The 22,316-nt window shown below is 56.7% G+C and overlaps 2 protein-coding genes across 3 annotated transcripts; both read left to right on the top strand.

Annotated features, from left to right (window-relative positions):
* Positions 1-494: 494 nt before the first annotated feature.
* Positions 495-10,634, top strand: DAXX (death domain associated protein). Its single transcript, XM_081182250.1, has 7 exons — positions 495-693; positions 2,920-3,745; positions 4,306-4,541; positions 5,810-5,972; positions 7,098-7,551; positions 9,664-9,859; positions 10,425-10,634. The coding sequence occupies exons 1-7, from the start codon at positions 517-519 to the stop codon at positions 10,482-10,484; spliced, it is 2,112 nt and encodes a 703-aa protein (XP_081038376.1). The 5' UTR covers positions 495-516; the 3' UTR covers positions 10,485-10,634.
* Positions 10,635-12,152: 1,518 nt separating this feature from the next.
* ZBTB22 (zinc finger and BTB domain containing 22) lies at positions 12,153-22,316 on the top strand. Of its 2 annotated transcripts, none has more exons than XM_081182936.1 (2): positions 12,153-12,207; positions 19,885-22,316. In XM_081182936.1, the coding sequence occupies exon 2, from the start codon at positions 19,889-19,891 to the stop codon at positions 21,392-21,394; it is 1,506 nt and encodes a 501-aa protein (XP_081039062.1). In that variant the 5' UTR covers positions 12,153-12,207; positions 19,885-19,888; the 3' UTR covers positions 21,395-22,316. The 2 variants fall into 2 exon arrangements, with proteins under 2 accessions (XP_081039062.1, XP_081039061.1); XM_081182935.1 differs by lacking the exon at positions 12,153-12,207 and adding an exon at positions 14,461-15,189.

Genomic DNA, 22,316 nt, shown 5'->3' on the forward strand with positions numbered 1-22,316 from the left:
CGGGCGAAGCGCCCGACGCTGGGCCGCAGCAGGGCCGCCCAGCGCCGCAGAGGGAGCGCGGGAAAGCCGGCTCCTCGCCGTACGGCAAGATGGCGGGAAAGGCGGGCACTTCCGGTCCTGCGCAGTGGGCCGGGAGGAAGGGAGGCATTTCTTCTGGGCTGGCCGCGGAGGAGGCAAGGGAACCGAAAGCGAAGCCGGGGGGGGCGAGGGGGCGCCGAGAGAGAGGGGTCGGGGGGGGGCTCTCAGGCCTTGGTTCTTGGGCCAGGTGGGCGGGGAGAAGGGAGGAGGGTCCTCCTGTTGGGGGGGGGAGGGGGAGGGGGGTCTGGGGCCCCCTTGGCGCGTGGGGGGGGGGAGGGGAGACCCCCCAAAAGAACGGCCTAGGGTGGTATTTCTGGCAGGCGAGTGACTTCCTCTTTGCTCCCCCCCGCAGGTGACGCCCGAGGGTGCTCTGCCCGGCCCCTCCGCCTGGGATGCTTGGCCCCTCCTGCCGCTGACCCCCCGCCTGCCGGCGCCGCCATGGCCTCCCCCAGCGGCAGCATCATCATCCTGGATGAAGACGAGGAGCCCCCCGCCCCGCAGCCCCCCAGCAGGGAAGCCCCCCAGGCCGCCGCCGGCCGAGCGGGGCAGAAAGCCCCCGCCCCCGGGAAGGACCCTGCCAGCCTCAAGGCGGAGAACGAGCGGCTCTTTGCAGAGGTGAGCTCTGGAGACCTGCGCAGTCCAAAGGGGGGACGTGGGGACCCCGAGACCCTCTTCTCCGCCTGGGGATGGAGCAGGGGGGAATCTTCTTGGGTCCCCCACCCCCTCTCTCTGGCTGGGCTTCCTTGTCCTAGTCTTTTCTCGGCTGGGCTTAGTAACTCCCAACTGCTTTTTGGTGGAGAGGGGGCCATGCCCGGGGGGGGTGGCCTTTCCTCTTCCGTCAGGAGTTGGGGGGCTGGTCTGCCTGGGCTGAAGCCGCAGGGGATGTGTGTCTGCAGGTTCGCTTCCATCGTGGGCAGCAGGCCACCCAGCCTCTGGCATCCTTAGGGTGGTCCTTGCTAGCCATGTGGCAGGTGTCACAGAACGCCTCTTCTGCATTTGTCAGAAACTGGTCTTATAGCGGCGGCTCTGGAATTCCCCGTCTGTTGATGTCAGCAGTGGTGTGTTTGCTGGGCTCTTTTTGGCTCCTGCTCAAAAAATTCTGTGCAGGTGAGCCTGCCCAGACATTTAGAAACGCGTTGTTGTTATTATTAACAAATTTTGTTGCCAAAAGGTGCCTAGATGTTTGGTTGTGGCGACTGTCACCTAGGTTTAAGGTGGCATTTGGTGATCTGCTAATATTCTGTATATGAGCTTGTAACACTGTGGCAAGGCCCCAGCGGGCAGCTCTCCAAAGCTTCTCCCCTCTCTGGGCCTAGAGCATGAGTTGGCAAACCAAGGTTTGTGGGCCGGATCAGGCCCAATTGCCTTCGAGAGCCAGCCTGCGGACAGACCGGGAATCCAGGCAGCCGGCATAGGGTGCACGCGACGTTTTTTGTGACTCATCCAGGCTTGGGGGTCAAAAGTGAGGTGGGCGGCTGCTTGAAACAAGCCCCTTTTCTGTCCATCATGCGCGCGCGCTGCAATCTTTTCTTCCAGGGTGGGGAAGAGGGAAAAGGATCCAAGAATGGCGCGCTTACCTCAGCCCCCCCACCCTGCCTTATGAGAGAAATAACAACTGTCAATGCATAAAATGCAAAGGAAGCAGTGTGGGTGTGTGAGGGGAAACCCCACCCCCCCGCAAATCACATTTGGGTAACATTGGGGTTGGTCCAAAGAAGAGTCTTTGCCAAAAATGCAGGTCATAATCATGGCAACATATAGTCCGGCCCCCCACAAGGTCTGAGGGACAGTGGACTGGCCCCCTGCTGAAAAGGTTTGCTGACCCTGGCCTAGAGCCCAGCATCCCAAAGTCTGCAATTAAGCAGAGTGTGAAAGGGAGCCAATCAGCATATAGGCCCCCAGGACGGTGAAGTTCAGTCCAAAGCGACTCTGGGGGGCAGCCTTCATCTCACTGTCAGGCCAAGGGAGCCGGCGTTGGTCCACAGACAGCTTTCCGGGTCAGGTGACCAGCAGGGGAAATGAAACCAGCTGCCTCCTCTGCCAAAAATGTTCTGGGGGTAGCAGACTCTCCTTCCTTGGAGGTTTCTAAGCAGGGGTTGGGCAGCCGTCTGTCCTGGATGCTTGAGCTGAGATCACTGCATTGCCGGGGGCTGGACTAGATGACCATTCTGTGACTTGGAAGCTGCCCCCCCCCCGGTGTCTTGTGTTCAGGTTGGGAGCGACCTTTGGCTGGCAGAGGGTGGATGCGCCACGGACAAGGCCTCCTCCGTTGTGCAGTCCCTCCGCCTTCTCTCAAAGCCACGCTGGAAGTCTTCCAGGGGCGTTGCAGCCTCCTCTGTGCAGGGCCTGTCAAAAGGCTGCCGCTCCCTGGCAGGCCCCGTCCACAATGCGTTTGGTTTCCTTCTCTTCCAACGTGCCTGAGACCTTGCCTGAAGATCACAAAACTTGGGCAGCTTTGTAGGAGGGAGTACGGGTGGCCTTGCCTGCCTCCTGTGGGAGGGAGTTCCACAGTTGAACAATGTGCTGCGCAGATAAAGTCCTTTCTTTGATCTGCCCCGAATCTCCCGACATCCGGCTTCCTTGGAGGTCGAGTTCGAGTGTTGAGAGAGAGAGAGAAGAAACGTTTTCTCTCCCTGCTTCTTCCATCGTTCTGCCTTTTCTGCTACCAGAAAGCCCCAGGCGCAGGAGTGGATTGCCTTTCAAAATGGCCCCTCTCTTGGCCAGTTCCAGGGGCCCCTCCAAGTTTCTAGTCCCTGGCGGGGACTCCCGTGGGTGCAGGCTTCGGTCGGAGGGTGGGTGGGCTCCCTGCGCCCCTGACCCTCCCCTCTCCTTTCTCCGCAGTTTGTGGCCTTCTGCTCCTTGCACACGGCCGACCACCCGGAGGTGCTCCCCTACCTGACGGGGCGGCACCAGAAGGCAGCGCCCGCCTTCCTCTCCTCGGTGGAGTTCCGCAACGTCCTGGGCCGCTGCCTGGCGCGGGTGCAGGCGCGCAGCACCAAGGTCTACGTCTACATCAACGAGCTCTGCACCGTCTTCCGGGCCCACAGCCAGAAGAAGAAGCTGCCCCTGCCGGCTCCAGAGCCAGAGGCCCCCGGGCCCAGCGCCGCCCCTGCCGGCCCCGTGAACGCTCCGGGCCCTGCGGCCAAGGCTCCGGGCCCCGCCGCCAAGGCTCCGGGCGAGGGCTCCAAGCGGCAGATCCGCTACCTGGAGGACCTGCTGCGGCTCCACGAGGTGGAGATCCGGAAGCTGCAGGAGCGGGAGCTAGACCTGGAGGAGCTGGACAGCGAGGACTCGACGTACCTGCAGGAGAGCCGGCTGAAGCGGCGCATGGTGCGCATCTTCCAGCGCCTCTGCCAGCTGAAGGACTGCAGCAGCCTGACGGGGCGCGTCATCGAGCAGCGCATCCCCTACCGCGGCACCCGCTACCCGGAGGTCAACCGGCGCATCGAGCGCCTCATCAACCGCCCCGAGGCCTTTCCCGACTACGCCGACATCCTCAAGGCCGTGCAGAAGGCCAGCACCCGCCACAGCCTGGGCCTGCCCAAGCGCCAAATGGAGAGCATGGCGGCCGAGGCCTTCCGCGAGGTGGGCAACCACCTCCAGGAGCGCCGCCACCTCGACCTCGTCTACAACTTCGGCAGCCACCTCACCGACCAGTACCGGCCCAGTGAGCGCCCGGGGGCACTGGCGGGAGGCGGGGGGCGCAGGGGGCACAACACACACAGGTGCCTCAGTTCAGACAAAGGCACACATAATAAAAATAGCGGGGAAATGGAAATTCCCCTCCGAGGAGGCCGGGGGGGGGGAGGGAGTTGGCCATCATTCCCGTAGGGCTTTAAAGATGCTTCAAAGTTCAGAAACATGCACACACCATGGAAATAGTGGGAATTGTTGAAAATTTCCCTCGGAGGAAGCCATTCTGAGGGAAACTGCCATCGAATGCACAAACGAATCAAGTGGCGGGAGATCTTGGCGGTTCCCTCAGAGGAGGCCATTTTGAGGGGGGAGTGTGGGACTCCTGCCCACGGCCATCCCATTGCCTTTCTGGTTAAAAGCCGGGCGCACGGACCCATTGTGGCACCTGAGCGTATTTCAGATTGTCCGACACTTACAAAGCTCCAGGCCAGGAAGGGGCTCGGGGGGTTCTTGGCATTGTGGAGCTTTGCGGGGCCCGGGGGTCATCCATCCCAACCCGCTGCAACGCCCGTCCCATCTCTTCCCCTGCAGATTCGGACCCGGCCTTGTCGGACCCTGAGCTGGCCCGGCGCCTGCGCCAGAACCGGGAGAAGGCCCTGCAGCGCCTGGAGGAGGTCACCTCCCGGTTTGCGCAGCTGCAGGACCGGAGCGAGGACGAGGGGCAGCGGCGCCGGAGGGAATCGCGGGGCGGCAGCACTGGCAGAGACGGGCCCGGGCCCAGCGATGCCCCCGGGCGCCAGCAGGGGGAGCCAGCCTCTCCCCAGGAGGTGAGGGGGCTTGGCGCGGAAAAGATGGGGCCCCTCGCGGCAGGCTGGGCTTCCGGCAGAGGGGGCTCTTTCTGGGCGGGGGCCTTTCCCCACCTGCCTCCTTGGAAAGGGCCCCCTCTCTCGCGCTGGGCTGGGTTCAAGGTCCTCAACGTTGATTCACAAAGGCCGGAGCCTGAACCCTTCCAGCCCATCTGGGCCCGCCTGCAAGAGCATCACTGGCCATTCCCTAAGTCAGCCAGACAACACTCGGAAGCGGAGCCTTTTATGTCAATCAACAAAGAATAATTATAATAATAAAGTGTTGATGGCCCAGCCCTGTGGAACTCCCTGCCCCTGGAGATTCAGCAGGCATCTTAATTATGGATACCAGTTTCCTGCAATAGGTTTGTGACTGTAACACTCCCCCCCCCATGTAATGTTCATTGAGTTTCCAATTTTTTACAAGCTAACTTCAGATTATATAGAGAGATTGTTTTGTGTATTGACTTCCCAGCACCTAGTCTTTTTATTCAAACTCTTTTCTACTGCATTATATTTCAATTTCTCATCTATTACCAACCTCTCTAGTACAGTTCCTTTATTGTTTTTCTTCCACTAGCCCTACCTCAAATCCTGCCTGTGATTTCATTTGTTTGCAGTGCTTTTCCAGACCTTAAAAAAGGGCCTCCATTCTGCTACAAAAAGTTAATTATCTTTCTCTCTTAATATTGCTGCCAGTAATAATAATAATAATAATAGTAAATTTTATTTATATCCCGCCCTCCCCAGCCGAAGCCGGGCTCAGGGCGGCTAACAACAATAAAACAGTATAAAAGTATAGCATAAACAACACTCTAAAATCATTCATTATAAAATTAATGAATTCAGGCCACTGGCAAGTAGCTCTTCTTGATGATCAGGCATCACACGTAGATCCCCAACGGCTCTGATATTTTCTTTATGCCCATGCATGCTTATCGTAGTAAATGAATAAATGCATTTTTTGTGCATTGCAGGGGGTAGACTAGATGGCCCCTGGGGTCCCTCCTGTGAGGGTGGATCCAGGGCTGGGCAGGGAGGGGCTCTTTGGGGGCTTTCTTCCTGCAGGCGGGGGCCTGGGCAGCTGCTGCTGCTGCTGCCGCTTTGAGACCCCCCTCCTTAGAGGGGAAGGGTCTCTCTGGGGCGGTTTGCTCTGGGCCCCGTTCTGGGATCTTGATGGGGCGCAGCGCTTTGTCCATCCCTGGCATTGTCAGGATCAGAGGGTGACCCTCGTTGTCTCTCTTCCCTAGGGCAGCCCCGGCCGGAGCGTGGCCAGTGCAGGGGCGGAGGAGGAAGAGGAGGACGAGGAAGAAGAGGAGGAGGAAGAGTCTTCGTCAGAGTCGGACATAGAAGCCGAGCTGCAGAAGAGCCTGGAGGAGGAAGAGGAGGAGGAGGAGGAAGGGGCTGCCCCAGGTAGGCTGGGGGCTGGGGTGACATCAGAAGGGACCCCCCCCCACTTTCTGAAGGAGTCTGTCCCTCCTTTAGAAGGGGGTGGCTCCTCCTGCTGCGGAGGTTTCTAAGCAGAGGCTGGGAGGCCGTCTGTCACAGGACTCGAACCCGCCACCCTAAGTCTCAGGCTCTCTCAGCTGTGCAGATGCTTTGGCTGAGTTTCATGACCCTGGGGGCCCACCCAGAGGGGCCTTTTGTGTTGGGGGTCCTGCCATTTCACACACAAGCAGAAAGAGAAAAAACAAAGGAGCGCAGAGTCCGGAATCGAGCTACGCGTGCTCTTGTGGATTAGATCAGGGGGCGGCAAACTACAGCCCAGGGGCCAGATGCGGCCCACCGGGCTCGTAAATCCAGCCTGCGGTGCGGACCCTGCCGCCCACCCAGTCAGTTCCCGCGCTAAACCGGCATGGCGCGCAGGGACTGACTTCTGCGACGCTGGCACGGCTTTGGATTGGCAGCAGGAAGCTCCTGCAGCCATTCTGAAGCCGTGGACATCTCTGGGTGACACCTCCCTCCTTCCTGCTGAGGCGGCCGCGTATGGCCAAGAGCCGAGCAGGAGGAGGAAGCGGAGGCGGGGAGGCTGCCTCTGCCGCCCAGGCCAGCTGCATGGGCTCTGCGCCCCGTGGAACCTGGCCGAGGCAGAGGACGACAACGAGGCGGCGGCCTGAGGGGGGCTGTTTGTGGGATGGTGAAGGGGCAGCTGAATGCATGTCGTGTGATCAACAAATGTGAAGTGATGTCAGGGCTGCCTTCAGATGTCTTCTAAAAGTCAGATGGTTGTTTATTTCCTTGACATCTGCTGGGAGGGTGTTCCACAGGGCGGGTGCCACCACCGAGAAAGCCCTCTGCCTGGTTCCCTGTAACTTGGCTTCTCGCAGGGAGGGAACCGCCAGAAGGCCCTCAGCGCTGGACCTCAGTGTCCGGGCTGAACGATGAGGGTGGAAACGCTCCTTCAGGTATACTGGGCCAAGGCTGTTTTCTGGTATTAAATTGAATGAATTTGGTTTGATTTGTAGTAATTTGGTAAATCAATAAAAATAATTGGCCAAATGATAAATTAAAACAACATGACCCTGCTGTCCCTCCCAGATGATGACCCCCGCGTCCAGGAAGTGGAAGCCGACCAGCACATGGACTTGGAGGCCCCTGAGCTGGTGCCGTCCTCCTCGGAGGAAGAGCCGGAGGAAGAGGACGAGGAAGAGCACAGCCCGGAGGGGCGCCAAGGAGAGGAACGTGGACAGCGCGTGGGGCAGGCCCCTGCAGACCCCCCTCCTGCCGTGGGCACCTCCCCCTCCCAGCAGTTCCTCCTGGAGATTGAGGAGGCCCTGACGCTGGAGGCGGGCGAGACGCCGCCCCCCACCCCCTCCCCCCCGCACCAGACCCAGGGGGGCAGGGGGGCCTCGCCCGTCTTCCGGTCGCGCCAGAAGCCGCCCCATCCCCAGAGGCCCCCGGCCAAGCGCGGCCAAGCTCAGGACAACGGGGGGCCCCTGCGTGGGGTGAACGGGCAGCCCCCCAGCAAGCGGAGCAGGCGGGAGTCCAACAGGTGAGCGGAGGGGCAGGGAGGGGGTAAGGGGGAGAGGAGACTCCATGGGAGGGGGGGCAAGCGGGTGGGGCTAGAGGGCCCGTGGCTGTCCCTTCCAAGTGCAGTTCTGTGATTGCAAGGGGGCTGAGGGTTCCAGGCTGGCCCAGAAGGAATCTATCGGTCCTGCCCCGAACCTGCCTGGGTGCTGAGCCCTCAGAGAGAGAGCCTCTTTTAAGAAAGGCTAACTTATATACTTTCCTTCGTCCAAAGAGCACAGGGCGCTTGACAAGATAAAAGGCAAATGCAGACCATAATGACCAAAAGCACAATACCAGTCGCTGACCCCTTTGCGCCCAAGGCCCAGTGGAAGAGGAATGTTTTTGCCTTTTCTTACTTCAATATGTCCGGCAAACACAGTAAATTGCAGAGATGTTTCATCTGCACATTTTTAAAAATTCCGCCTCTGGGTCTTTTCTGCAGCTGCTCTCAGAGTGCAGGATTGCCTGGCAAGAGAGGCTCCTTCCTTGCTGTCCCGCCAGAAGATTTATTATTATTGTTGTTGTTGTTATTTTATTATATACTGTCCTATACCCTGAGGTTTCAGGGCGTTTCACAGAAAAAAATCAAAATATTGAACCACAAAATACATAAAATAAAAACAACATAGCAAATCCCCCCTGCCAAAACCCACCTTTTAAAAGGGAATAGGATCCTCACAACATTTAAAGTAAGACAATTAACAGACCTGGACAGGAGCCGCGTTTTATTACTATTGTTGTTGTTATTATTACGGCCTTACTTTCCTGGCAGGTGCAAAGGCAACTGGCCGCTAGTCTGCTGTCGGGGGAAACCAGATACGGATTTCTGCTTTGAAATGTGCTCTGACTCTTGGTGTGATCTTTTAGCCTAGTCCAGAGGGAGCTGGTCTCTCCTTCCTTGGCGGTTTTTAAGCAGAGGTTGGGATGCGCCAGGGGTTCTTTGGACAAGTCCAGATCAAATCCCAAATGGCATTTCCCAAAGTTCTGCCCAAAAGCAGAGTAAGTTTCCTGCTGCCTCTCAGCGCTGTCCTGGCCAGACACCATTTGTGGGTCTTCCGTGGGGGCTGCTGCTTCTTGGGGGGCCAGATCGGGAGTAGCCCAGACCCTGAGATGTCCAGGCCCAGACCCCTTCCCCAGGGACGTCGTGGAGTCCCTGAGAGCTGGCTGTGGCCTTCCCAAAGCAAGGGAGGATTGGACTCGGATTATTAAAATACACACAAGGCTTGACTGGCAAGATTCTGGGAGGAGGTGCCAATAATAATAATTCTCCTCTGTCCACCCCTTGGCCCAGGTCGTTTTATTCACAAAAGAACTTTTTACACAGTGTTCGTAAGAACCAATCAGATTTCCTCTGAGCATTTCAAAAAAACCCCACGTGGGAACAAAGTTAAAGTTCAAACTACAAAGAAACTATTTCCTACTTGGGCATGCATCGTAGTCCAGAGTAAATAAAATAGGAATAAAAGGAGGAATGCATTCAGCAAAACCCCGGAGGTCATAAACAGGAGTGGAAGGCTGGCAGTATTTGCCAGCTCCTTGTGAACTCTCTTCCTGGCCTTTAAGATCTCTCTAAAGATGAAACTACATTACAGTAGCCTGCTATCTTTATGTGCTGAGGATGCCTGATGAAGCAACTGGCCTGTGTTTCTGAATGCTCATACGTGCCTGTCAGGTGTAGAGAAAGCAAATGGCCGAGGTGGAGAGGCCTGAGAGGCCTGGGGGATTCCATCAGAAACGATTGTCAATGAATCAAACCCAGTCAACGCAATGCGTTCATCGCGGACACAATGGCTTGCTCCATATTTCATAATTCCTCCTAGCAATCCCACCTGACCCCCCCACTGGTCATGGAATCAGAGAAGGGTGGACTTGGAAGGGACCCTGAGGGTCATCTAGCCCAACCCCCTCAGGGGTCCCTGTCGGGGGCTCCCAACCTCCGCTTGGAAACGGTCAGAGGTGCTTGAGGGGCGATTCCTTCAGGGCAGGCGGAATGGGCTGGGTCACCCCTCGGGGTCCCTTCTCCAACTCTGCGAAACGCTCTGAGCCGCCTCAGGCTGTGCAAGCGCCCCGTCAATGTGTGTTTCTTCTCCGGCAGCTGCATTGAGGTGCCCAGCACTGGCTCGGAGGAGGAGGAGGAGGAGGAGCAAGACAAGGACGGAGAGGGGCGCCTCAGCCCGGCCCCCTTGGCCGACTCCACCTGCGCCGACTCCCCAGGCCTGGGGCTGGTCAGCAGCTCCCAGGGCAGCCCCCAGCCGCAGAATCGGGGCCGCCTCCTTGCAGCCATCTGGAAGGTACTAAATGGGGGTGTGTGGATTTGCCCCAGGCACAAGAGCCCCGATCGGGAGCCCCAAATTGCCTCTTCCTTCCTCTCCCAGCACCAGCCCTGGGGGAGCTCAGCTTCTTCCCCTGGGAGTCAGCGCCTGAGCAGAGCCTCCTGGATTGGGCCAGTGGCCGCTCCAGCCTCCCCTCCTCATAGTGGCCAAATACGCCTAGGTGTCTCCTTTTCAATTCACCCAGCTGGTTGGCTGTGCCTGCCTCTTGTGGCAGGGAGTTCCACACGTCAACTGAGGAGGACCTTCTTTTGCCCGCCTCAAATCTCCCCGTGTTGAGCTTCTTCGGATGCCCGCAAGTTCCAGCCGTGACGTGAGAGGAAGAAAAACTTCTCTCTTCACGCCAGAAGAGTTTTCTTAAACTTTGCCCCCTCCCCGCCTCCCAGCTGGTCTGCCTCAGGGAGGGAGGGGGGGCAGCCGGGTGGGGCAGCCGGGGGCCTTTGGGTGCTGCTCTGGGGAGGGAGGGAGGGGGTGCAGGGCACCGGTTTCCTCCTCTTCTGACCCCCCTCTCTCCCCACCCCCGCAGGCCAGCGTGGCGACCCAGTGCGACCCGGAGGAGATCATCGTCCTGTCAGACTCGGATTAGCCCCTCGCCACAATCTGGCACAGACTTTGGGGGGCGGGGAGCAGGAGGACAGCTGGAACCCCCCCCCTAAAAAATCTTGGCTTGCTGGAAGATGGTGAATCTGCCTTCATGGACTCACAGGGGTGGGGGGGGGGCTTCTGCGTGATACAGGAGGGGGGCAGGGGGACGAAGGGCGGGGCTGCCGTGTTTGTATTCTTCGGGGGGTGGGGTGGGGGGTGTATTGATGTTCTGTCCATTTGGGAGCTCATTTTGCAAAAAAAAAAAAAAGCGGGGGAATTAAAAATAGGCAAATATTTTTCTGTAGGCTGCTGTGAGTGTGAGTTCTGTTAAAGGGAGACAGGGGTGGTTTGGGGGGAGCACATGGGGCGGGGAGGTTTGTTCCCTGTTTCTGTGCTTTCCATTGAGGGTTTTTTGTGTTTTTATATTTTGTTGGGAGCAGCCCAGAGTGGCTAGGACAACTCATGTCAGATGGGTGGCCTAAATTAGAAAACTTATTTTTATTTTATTTTATATACACACACACACACAAAATTGTTGTTATTATTTCTCCCCCCCCCCCAAGTGGGAGTGGGGAGTGGGTTTAGCCCCTTACTTTGGTGACGAAAGGCATCTTATAATCCTGCTCTACTCCAGGGACTCAGAGGAACGGGAGACATACAGTTTTACAATACTGGAAAAAGAAACAGGGTGTTCCGGGTTTCCCCTGAAGGAATCCTTCAGCCCACATGGCTCTCGAACCCACAATCCGGAGACCTGAGGTCACTAGCAAGGGGAGGCAGAGGGGCCTGGGCAGGGAGCGCCTTCCAGACCCTTCTGGGGAGCCACCCCCAAGAAGGCCCTGCTGTGGGGTCCCTAGGGGGCAGTCCTTCGGCCGAGACCCCCTGCTCATTGCGGGGCCCAGAGGTGGTTGATGGGGCGGGAGATGCTCTTGGGGCTTTGGGTGCCAAGCACAGGACGGAATTGGGGCGTTGGTATCCCAAGGGCCGCCTAGTCCAGCCAGACCCTCAGAAAGTAGATCCTCCCTGGGCAGGAGGGCACATGACCCCTTCTTCTTGCCCGGGTCCAGCTTCCGTTTCTTAGGAATATCAACTATAACCTGCATAAACTCGAAATAAATACATTTTTTTTTAATTTTTAGATTTTTAAAAAACTGTTTTCAAATTTCCTTTAAAATTCCTCGGAAAGATCCTTTTAAAAAACCATTTATTTTTTTTTAAACAATTGTCTTGTAGCACCTTCGAGACCAGCTAAGTTTCTTCTGGGTATAAGTGTTTGTGTGCATGCACACTGCTTCAGGTACCAGAATTTTTTTACAAAAATATTTCTATTTATTTCGACTACGTCAGGCCAACAGAGCCGCCTACCTGAACCTGTTGAGACCCCGACAAAACTCCTCGGCCCTTTCCGTCGATCTTCTCCTGCCTTCTCCGTCCCAGCTGCTGGGCAGCGGAGCCCCCGATCCCGCCTCGGCTCCGGCGCCGGGTCTTCGAGGCGCCTCGCCGGCGAGCCGTATGCAAATGCGGCCCCGCCCTGCGCCTGGCCTCCTCCTCCTCCGCCGGGGCGCGCATGCGCCGGCCCGCCTCCCCTCCGCCGCCGCGAGCGCGCTTTGCGTCGGGCGTCCAATGCGCGCGCCTTAAAGGCGACGCGGGAGGCGGGCGGGCGGGCGCTGCGCCGCGAAGCCGAGCCGGAGGAAGAGGCGGCGGCGAGCGAGAGAGCGCGGAGGGTGAGCGGAGGAGGAGGAGCGGGCGGGGCGGGGCGGCTCCTGAGCACGTGCAGAGGGCGGCGGGGGGGGGGGGCCTCCAGCTGCAGGCGCAGTCTACCTGCGCGCCCGCTGCTTGGGGGGCTGCCCTCTCTCCCAAAGGGGGCAGGGCAGGGGGGGGGGGCGGCGGTGGTCCTGCTTTGAAAGGTGCCAAAGTTCAGATCCCAAGACAGGGGGCGATCTCACAGCACGGCTGAGCCAGAATGCTTTGGGCAGGCACCTGCCAGATCTCAAGAGGCAGGGAGTTCCAAAGGGCAGTTGGAAGGGACCCCGGGGGTCATCCAGCCCCACCCCCTGCGAGGCAGGAATGTGCAGCCGTCCCGTAGGGGGGTCAAATCCGCAGCCTGGGCATTAAAGAGACACCTGGCTTGAGAGCCGTACATGTGAAAAGGATCTAGGAGTCTTGGTTGACCACAAACTTGACATGAGCCAACAGTGTGACGCGGCAGCTAAGAAAGCCAATGCAATTCTGGGCCTCATCAATAGGAGTATAGCATCTAGATCAAGGGAAGTAATAGTGCCACTGTATTCTGCTCTGGTCAGACCTCACCTGGAGTACTGTGTCCAGTTCTGGGCACCACAGTTCAAGAAGGACACTGACAAACTGGAACGTGTCCAGAGGAGGGCAACCAAAATGGTCAAAGGCCTGGAAACGATGCCTTATGAGGAACGGCTAAGGGAGCTGGGCATGTTTAGCCTGCAGAAGAGGAGGTTAAGGGGTGATATGATAGCCATGTTCAAATATATAAAAGGATGTCACATAGAGGAGGGAGAAAGGTTGTTTTCTGCTGCTCCAGAGAAGCGAACACGGAGCAATGGATCCAAACTACAAGAAAGAAGATTCCACCTAAACATTAGGAAGAACTTCCTGACAGTAAGAGCTGTTTGACAGTGGAATTTGCTGCCAAGGAGTGTGGTGGAGTCTCCTACTTTGGAGGTCTTTAAGCAGAGGCTTGACAACCATATGTCAGGAGTGCTCTGATGGTGTTTCCTGCTTGGCAGGGGGTTGGACTCGATGGCCCTTGGGGTCTCCTCCAACTCTATGATTCTATGATTCTATGAAAGGATTGTGCTCTTACAAATGCAGGGAATGGGTCTTCTGCGGCTCCTGCAGAGGGACAAACAGGTCCCTTGGAGGGGGGCAGGGGGGTCAGGCAGTCTCTCAGGTGAACTGGTCCCCAGCTGCTCAGGGCTTTCTGTGCTGATAGTAACATTTTGAACTCTGCCCGTTGGTGAGCAGGGCAAACCTCTGGGCACAAGTGTGCCGCCCTGGCCAGGCCTCCCTCCTGTCAGCAATCGTGCTGCAGCATCCGCCACTAACTGCAAGGGAAGCCCCACGGAGAGCGCATTGCGGTAATCCATAATAATAATAATAATTTATTATTTATACCCCACCCATCTGGCTGAGTTTCCCCAGCCACTCTGGGCGGCTCCCAATCAGTGTTAAAAACAGTACAGCATTACATATTAAAAACTTCCCTTAAGATGTCTTCTGAATGTCAGGTAATTGTTTATCTCTTTGACATCTGATGGGAGGGCATTCCACAGGGCAGGCGCCACTACCGAGAAGGCCCTCTGCCTGGTTCCCTGTAGCCTCACTTCTCGCAGTGAGGGAACCGCCAGAAGGCCCTCGGTGCTGGACCTCAGTGTCCGGGTAGAACGATGGGGGTGGAGACGCTCCTTCAGGTATACTGGACCAAGGCCGTTTAGGGCTTTCAAGGTCAGCACCAACACTTTGAATTGTGCTCGGAAACGCACTGGGAGCCAATGCAGATCTCTCAGAACCGGTGTTATGTGGTCCCGGCGGCCGCTCCCAGTCATCAATTTAGCTGCCGCATTCTGGATTAATTGCTGTTTCCGGGTCACCTTCAAAGGTAGTCCCACGTAGAGCGCATTGCAGTAGTCCAAGCGGGAGATAACTACGGCATGCACCACTCTGGCCAGACAGTTCGCGGGAAGGTAGGGTCTCATCCTGCGTACCAGGTGGAGCTGCCCTGGATACAGATTTGACCTGTGCCTCCATAGACAGCTGTGAGTCCAAAATGACTCCCAGGCTGCGCACCTGGTCCTTCAGGGGCACAGTTACCCCATTCAGGACCAGGGAATCCTCCACACCTGCCCGCCTCCTGTCCCCCCAAAACAGTACTTCTGTCTCGTCAGGATTCAACCTCAATCTGTTAGCCGCCATCCATCCTCCAACCGCCTCCAGGCACCTAGAAGTAGCCCTGAAGTAGCCAGTGCATGAGCAGCTGTGGCCGGGCCTTCCGGGTCCTGGAATGGTTGCTGCCTCCGCTGAACCGCTTGCAGTTGCGCAGAGGTCCTCCTGGTCACAGGGGCTCCAGAAGTCCCCAAGCTGTGGACCTGCTCCCTCAGCCCAGCCAGGCAGCTGAGCCATTTCTGGGAGCTCCTTGCCCACAGGATCCAATCCTTGCCAGGATTCAAGCTCAGCTTGTTTTCCTCATCCGTTTCGCCACTACGTCCAAACAGTGGCCTCTCCCCATTCAGATGTTATGGAGAAAGAGAGCTGAGGGTCATCAGCGGACAGGAGGCACCTCCTGGAACTTCTAGGCCGCAACAGCAGACGTCCAGTGTCCAGATCAAGGGAAGTCATAGTCGCTCTCTCTCTCTTCTGCCTTGGTCAGACCCCACCTGGAATACTGGGTCCGATCCTGGGCACCACAGTTTAAGAAGGATGTGGACAAGCTGGAGCGTGAGCAGAGGAGGGCGACCAAGGGTCTGGAAGCCAAGCCTTGTGAGGAACGGTTGAAGGAGCTGGGAATGTTTAGCCTGGAAAAGAGGAGACAGAGAGATACGATCTCAAGGGCTGCCACGCGGAAGATGGAGCTGCTTTGTTTTCTCCTGCTCTGGAGGGGAGGACTCGAACCCGTGGCTTCAAGTTTCAAGAAAGAAGATTGCGACTGAACACAGCGCAAAACCTTTCAGACAGTAAGAGCTGTTTGGCAGGGGAACAGACTCCCACCAGAGATGGAGGGCTCCCCTTCCTTGGAGGTTTTTAAACAGAGTCCATCTGTCATGGATGTTTTAGTTCTGATTCCTTCATTGCAGGGGGCTGGACTAGATGACCCCTGGGGTCCCTTCTATGATAATAATAATAAAACTTTATTTATATCCCGCCCTCCCCAGCCAAAGCCAGGCTCAGAGCGGCTAACAACAATAAAAGTAACACACGTTTACCTAAAATCACAATCAATTAGTTAAAATTCATTCTAAAATCAATTCAAAATCAAATTAATGGCAACCATTGGGCTAGAGTTCTGTGAGGATTAGCGAAGGAGAGAGGGGGTCAGACTGTGCCTTGGCCAAAGGCCAGGTGGAACAGCTCCGTCTTGTAGGCCCTACAGAAAAATGTCAAGTCCCGCAGGGCCCCGGTCTCTTGTGACAGAGCGTTCCACCAGATTGGGGCCTCATGACTGCTGCCAGCAGCTTCAAGTACAGTGGTGCCTCGCAAGACGAATGCCTCGCAAGACAAAAAACTTGCTAGACGAAAGGGTTTTTTGTTTTTTGAGCTGCTTCGCAAGACGATTTTCCCTATGGGCTTGCTTCGCAAGACGGAAACGTCTTGCAAGTTTGTTTCCTTTTTCTTAACACCGTTAATACAGTTGCGACTTGACTTCGAGGAGCAACTCATAGAACGCGGTGTGGTAGCCTTTTTTGAGGTTTTTAAAGACTTTGGTGATTTTTGAAGCTTTTCCAAAACTTTCCCGACACCGTGCTTCGCAAGACGAAAAAAATCGCAAGACGAAAAAACTCGCGGAACGAATTAATTTTGTCTTGCGAGGCACCACTGTAGATGTTAAATTGACTGGAGATGTTCTAGTTCCCAGCGGCATCCCAGAGCGCAGCCGCCATGCAGGACAGAGGCGTTTCCCCAATTCCCACGCCCCAGAGGAGACCGTGGTTAGTGTGGTATGGGATGCCAGCGCCCATGACAAGGGAGTGCATAGCCTCCCCTCATCTTCATCCATCCCTTGTGGCATTTGGGGCAAATATCCCCTCCAGAGAGTGCCTTGGACCACCTGAGAGAGCCCCACGGAGGCCGTGAAGCCTCGAGGTCACCCAGGATTATCGTTTTGGAGTCCCCCAGCAATCCCTCAGGGACTGCCTTGGCCAGCCAGATCAGGGGTGCTGCCAGGGGGGCGGTGGAGCAGCAGAACCCCCCGCCCCGTCTCTCTGGCACAGCCTCACGCCAGGCCCTCCAAGCCCATCGCAAGGTCAAGAGGCCTCGTACCTACGGGACCGTCTCTCCTGGTATGTCCCACGGAGGACCTTCTGGTCTTCAAATAAAAACATCTTGGAGGTCCCGGGCCACAGGGATGTGAGGCTGGCCTCAGCCAGAGCCAGGGCTTTTTGGGCCGTGGACCCGGTCAGGTGGAACGCTCTGTCCCAAGAGACTGGGGCCCTGCGGGACTTGACATCTTTCTGCAGGGCCTGCAAGACGGAGCTGTTCCGCCAGGCCTTTGGTCGGGGTTCAGTCTGACTCCCTCTCCCCTTTCATAAGAACTTGCATGAAAGTGGCCTCCCAGTTTTTCTCACAGGCCCATATAAGTTCAGCACAAACAGCTGGGCCTGGGGAGCATTTAAGGTCCCCAACCCTAATCTTCCGGTTGCCATCCGATTGGATTTTATTCTGATCCTGATCTGATTTGAGGGTGCATTTTAATTGATTGTCTGATTTTATGTTAATGTGTTATACATTTGATGTTAGCCACTCTGAGCCCGGCTTCGGCTGGGGAGGGCGGGATATAAATAAATTATTATTATTATTATTATTATTATTATTATTATTATTATTATGAGGCTCGCTGGTCAAGGAGGGAGTGAGCAACACCCTCACATCAGCCCCCTGGCGCCAGAAACACAGGTGGGCACAGCTGGGTAAGGCCAGGCCCACGCAGGTGACTCCCCCAAGCAAGAAAACACCTGCTCACCCGCACTCGGATCCTGAACAAACAGGGTTTCATCATGGACTGATCTGGCATTCAGAACTCAGCAGATCTGCTACCGGTCACTTCTGGGGGGGGTGAGAGGCCTGGGACAAGGAACGGAGACCAAACCCAAAGGCTTTTGCCCCCAAAGTTGGTCAGCCCCCTCCCTCTCCTGCCCTCCAACCCTGGGATTTGGGTGGCATCTCGACTGCCCCCCCCCCGAAGCATCGGCGCAGCACCCCTTTGAAGCCTGCGATCCTCTGATTCTCTGTTTGCAACGCCCCGTCTCAGCAGAACCCTTTTCATTCCATTTCCTTTTTAATTTGTACGCTGCCGTTCCATGTTCTTATGCACAAGGCGGTTTGTGAGCGGGAGAAACGGCAACAGATACAGCAAAGGTCACAAGCCTTACGGCAATCGGATCCAGGGCAAGAAAAGGTCCTTCTAAAAACATAACTTTGCCTGTAGCAAATAAACTAATAATCAGTAGCCCATTAGAATGTAATAATACACAATGAAATAATCACCAAAATATAATCAACAAAAAGAGCAGCAAGTCACAATTCACACAATTACACAAAACTGTGTAAAAGGATCAAAACGGTGACCTGACCCCAAGGGAGTGGGTTGACAGTGGTGTCACCCAGGAGGCAGACCCCTTCTTTAGTTAATTTAATGAAATGTACATCCCAATTGCTTGTTTGAAAAGCAGCAGCACCTCCTCCTCTTATAAGAGGTTTAGAAAAATCTAGAACTGTCTTGCGAGGTTGGAAGAGGCCCCAAGGGGTCGTGGGTCCAGCACCCTGCAATTTCAAGAATCACAGCTGAAGGACATGCGGCCCTGATACTGGAATTGCTGGGTTAAAGGCAGGTATTTGAAATGGACAGCAGCTAAGAAGAAATGAAAGTCCTGTGGCTTCTGCCTGTCTGGATGGGTGGAATATACTCGGAGTCAAGGGTGGATTTCATTCTCTTTATTCAGCTCATAGTAGTGAGGAATGAAAGTTTCCCCAAAATATCTGCTTTATATACATTATTTACACAATGGGCCGCATGTGATTGACTAATTCCGGGATTCTCCTGTAGGCCAATCAGGTTGCGGATTCACTTCCACCTGGAGCAGGATTGGGTGGCTCCTGCAGACCAATCATACTGCTGCATTGTTCTAGGACCAATCAGACTGCTGCATTCTGAATCCTATTGTTCTAGGACCAATCAGACTGCTGCATTCTGAATCCTATTGTTTTAGGACCAATCAGATTGCTGCATTTTGGATCCTATTCAACTCCGTAAATAACACCGGGCTTGCTTAAATAACTGTTTTCTAAGGAGGCCACAGAAAGACCCCAGCAATGTCAACAGGCAGGGAGTTCCACAGGCCTTGGATCTGTCATGAATACTTTGAGAAGCAGGTTCAAAGTTCCCACCCCCTTTGGTGGTTTTATCTGAATAGAATAGGTGTAGCGGCTGGGAAAATGAAGAGTTCCAGGGGGCCTCAGAGCCAAGGGCTTCTCTTGCCAGCGAAATGAATCACCGGCTCTCGTGCCAAGAGTCTGAGCAGCCTCCCGCCAGCCCAGGGAGTTATAAAAGTCAAGCAGCTCTGGTTCCGCTGCAATTACATAAAATAATGTTATATCACAATCCGTGCAATAAAATAATGTTATATCACAATTGCACGTGCAAGTGGAAACAAGTGCCATGGACCGGGGGTGGGGGCCTTGCTTCTGAGTAAATGTGCTCCATTCATGCCAGGCACTTTCTGTGGGGCTTCCCTCGCGGCGGATCAGGAAGCTGCATTTGGGGAGGATGCTGCAGTGCAATTGCTGACGGGAGTGAGGCCATGGACGCCTTTGCTCCTCGGAGATCAGAGCCATTTGGGACCAATTTACCTACAAGATCCTGACCCTTGGGGGGTCCCTTCCAACTCTATGATTCTGTGATCGCCTCACCCCACATAATACTCAACCTTTTAGAGTGGCATCAACTACCCTTTGGAACTCCCTGCCTGTTGACCTCAATCTCACAGGAAAATATTTCAGATCCTTCTCTGGGTGACATTTTGCTTTCCTCCTATTTATTTATGTACCTACTTAATTCATAGAGCTGCCCCATAGCAGAAGAATTCTAGGAAACGGGGGGGGGGTGTGGTGTGTGGTGCTGAGAGTGTCAGACTCAGGAGATCAGGGTTCAGATCCCCACTCAGACTCCCGGATGACCTTGGAGTTGATCGCAGCCTCTTTTCCTACCTCACAGGGTTGTTGTAGGGATTAACTGGGGAGGGGGGTAGGTAGTATGCTTTTATAAATGCAACAAAATAAGCTCTTCTATTGGCTGCTTCAGAAAGCTGGGGGGGGGGCAGCCAGAGGGAGAAGTCGCTTGCCAACGTGGCACCCAGAGATCTCCACGGGGGGGGGGGTGGAACCTGTGCCAGTCGCAAGACGCAGCTGGCAAATTTCTAGCACTGCCACCAGCTGTGGAGGCAGAGAAGAGCCGTCCTGGTTGCAGCCATTCACAGCCCTCTCCTTTTCCATTAATTTGCATTTCTTCAATAGAGTCCCCCCCCCTGCTTTTGAGGCCTTAAGCATTAGGGGGGGGCTCTCTTGGCACCTCCTCCAAGCAATTGCTTGAACCGCCTTCCTTTTCCAAGCCTTCTAACGCAAGTTCTTTTCCCGTCTCCTTTTTTTCCGCTCCCCAGCACCATGGAGGCCTCTTCCGGCCTCCCCGTGGTCCACGTCGACTTCCCCGAGGTCACCAGCGCCCTGCTGGAGAACCTCAACCAGCAGCGGGTGGAGGGCAAGCTGTGCGACATCGCCATCCACGTCCAGGGCCGCGTCTTCCGGGCCCACCGGGCCGTGCTGGCCGCCTCCTCGCCCTACTTCCACGACCAGGTGCTCCTGAAGAACATGACGTCCATCGTGTTGCCCAGTGTCATGGACCCCGTGGCCTTTGAGACGGTGCTGGGCTCGGCCTACACGGGCAAGCTGAGCATGGCCTCGGACGAGATCGTCAACTACCTGACAGTGGGCAGCGTCCTGCAGATGTGGCACATCGTGGACAAGTGCACCGAGCTGCTGAAGGAGCGCCGGGGGGCCTTCCTGGGGCCTTCCTCCTCCTCCTCGTCCTCCTCCTTCCGCGCCCACTCCAGCCGCACCAGCGACAACCAGTCGCCCAGCAGCAGCAACTACTTCAGCCCCCGCGACTCGGGCGAGGGCCCCGAGCACGGCAAGTTCCACCCGCTGCGGGGGGCGCTGGCGGGAGAGCGCGACGACCACGACGAGGAGGTCATCTTCCAGGCCGAGAAGGGCCCCCCGCGCTGCCCGGACCCCTTCGCCGGCGGCAGCAAGTTCGTCCTGGAGACGGACGACGACGTCAGCGACAGCAGCGAGGGCCGGCGCCCGGCCTACGTGCGGCCCAGCATCATGCCCCAGAAGCAGTGGGTCTTCGTCAAGAAGGAGCGCTCCCAGGAGGACCTGGTGCTGACCTGCGAGGAGGACGAGGACCCCGTGGAGGTGGCCGGGCCGGCGCCCGAGGCGGCGCTCAGCATCAGCGACGTCCGCACCCTGACGGAGCCCGGCGGGGGCGGCTCGGGGGGCAAGCTGGAGGAGCAGGTGAACTTCTGCGAGTCCTCGGAGGACTTCCCCTCGGCCTACGAGGGCCTGGAGGAGGCCGCCCCCTTTGCGCCGCGCGGCGCCCTCCTGCCCATGGACATGCAGGGCAACCAGATCGTGGTCTTCCCGCCGCAGGCGCCGGTGGAGCACGGGGCGGTGCAGCTGGCGGCCGGCTCGGGTGACGGCAACAAGATCTTCATGTGCCACTGCGGCAAGGCCTTCTCGCACAAGAGCATGCGCGACCGGCACGTCAACATGCACCTCAACCTGCGCCCCTTCGACTGCCCCGTCTGCAACAAGAAGTTCAAGATGAAGCACCACCTGACGGAGCACATGAAGACGCACACGGGCCTCAAGCCCTACGAGTGCGACGTCTGCGCCAAGAAGTTCATGTGGCGAGACAGCTTCATGCGCCACAAGGGCCACTGCGAGAGGAGGCACCGCCTCGGAGGGGGGACCGGCGGCCCCGCGGGGGGCGGCCCGGCAGCCTCCAAGAAGGAGGTGGCGTCGCCCTCCCGGATGGGGGCCGAGGCCGAGTGGGGCACCGGGAGGTCCCCCCGCAGCGAACTGGGCTTTGCGGGAAGCAGTAAGATGTGAGGGGGAGCAGGGGGGCAGCCCAAGCCGGCCTGCGCTAGGGACCCCCCACCCAGACTGAGCGCAGGTCCCCCACCTCAGACTGAGTTTTAGGGGGTGGGCAGGACAGCACCACTGGACTGATCCCCCCACCCTGTCCGGAGCGGGTCCTCTGCTGCCGCCGTCTCCCCCAGGAAGGATCAGGACCCCCTGCTGCTCCTTGTAAACAGCCCCCCACCCTTCTCCGTTGTCAGTCGATGTCCCCCATGTCTGCACCTTGCAAGGAGGGAACCATAGAGTTGTAGTTTTGGAAGGGACCCTGTGTGGGACTGAACACTAAATACCCCCCCTCACCTTCCATGTCTCAGTTGGGGGGGGTCACGTAACAGTCAGCACCCTTCCTCTCCCCGCCCCCCTTGTGTCTGTCCTGTGGGTGTCAAGAGCGGGGGGCGGCGGTCCATGGCTCAGGAGAGCAGGCACTTTGGGGGAGGGGGCTCACATCCCCATCTGAGCAAGGACACCCCCACCCCCCCACCGCCAGAAACCCAGCAGAGGAGCAGCCGGCGGTCAGGAAAGGTGGCAACTCTGAGCTGAGTGCCACCAAGCAACATGTCTTTGTGTGTGTGTGTGTGTGTGTCTGTGAAATTCAAATTGTCCCCCCAGGGAAAGGGGGAAGACCAGGACCTTTGTCATAATTGCGGGGTTGGGGAGGCCTCTTTCTGCCCCCTCTAGGGAGAACGTGGGGTGCAGAACACTTCCCCCTGCATTGCCCTTCCCAGAGTTAATGCTGTTTATCTGCTCCCCCCCCCCCCAGTTCCGCATCTTGTTCTGTCTGCCTCCATTTACCTTTGAGATTTTTGTAACTTAACTTCGTTTGAGTCTCTCTTTTTTTTTTTAAGAAGAAACAAAGAAACTGAACCTTCTCTATAAATATTTATTGATCTCT

Source organism: Podarcis bocagei (assembly GCF_964188305.1).
Source record: "Podarcis bocagei genome assembly, chromosome: 2".
Lineage (NCBI taxonomy): Eukaryota > Metazoa > Chordata > Lepidosauria > Squamata > Lacertidae > Podarcis > Podarcis bocagei.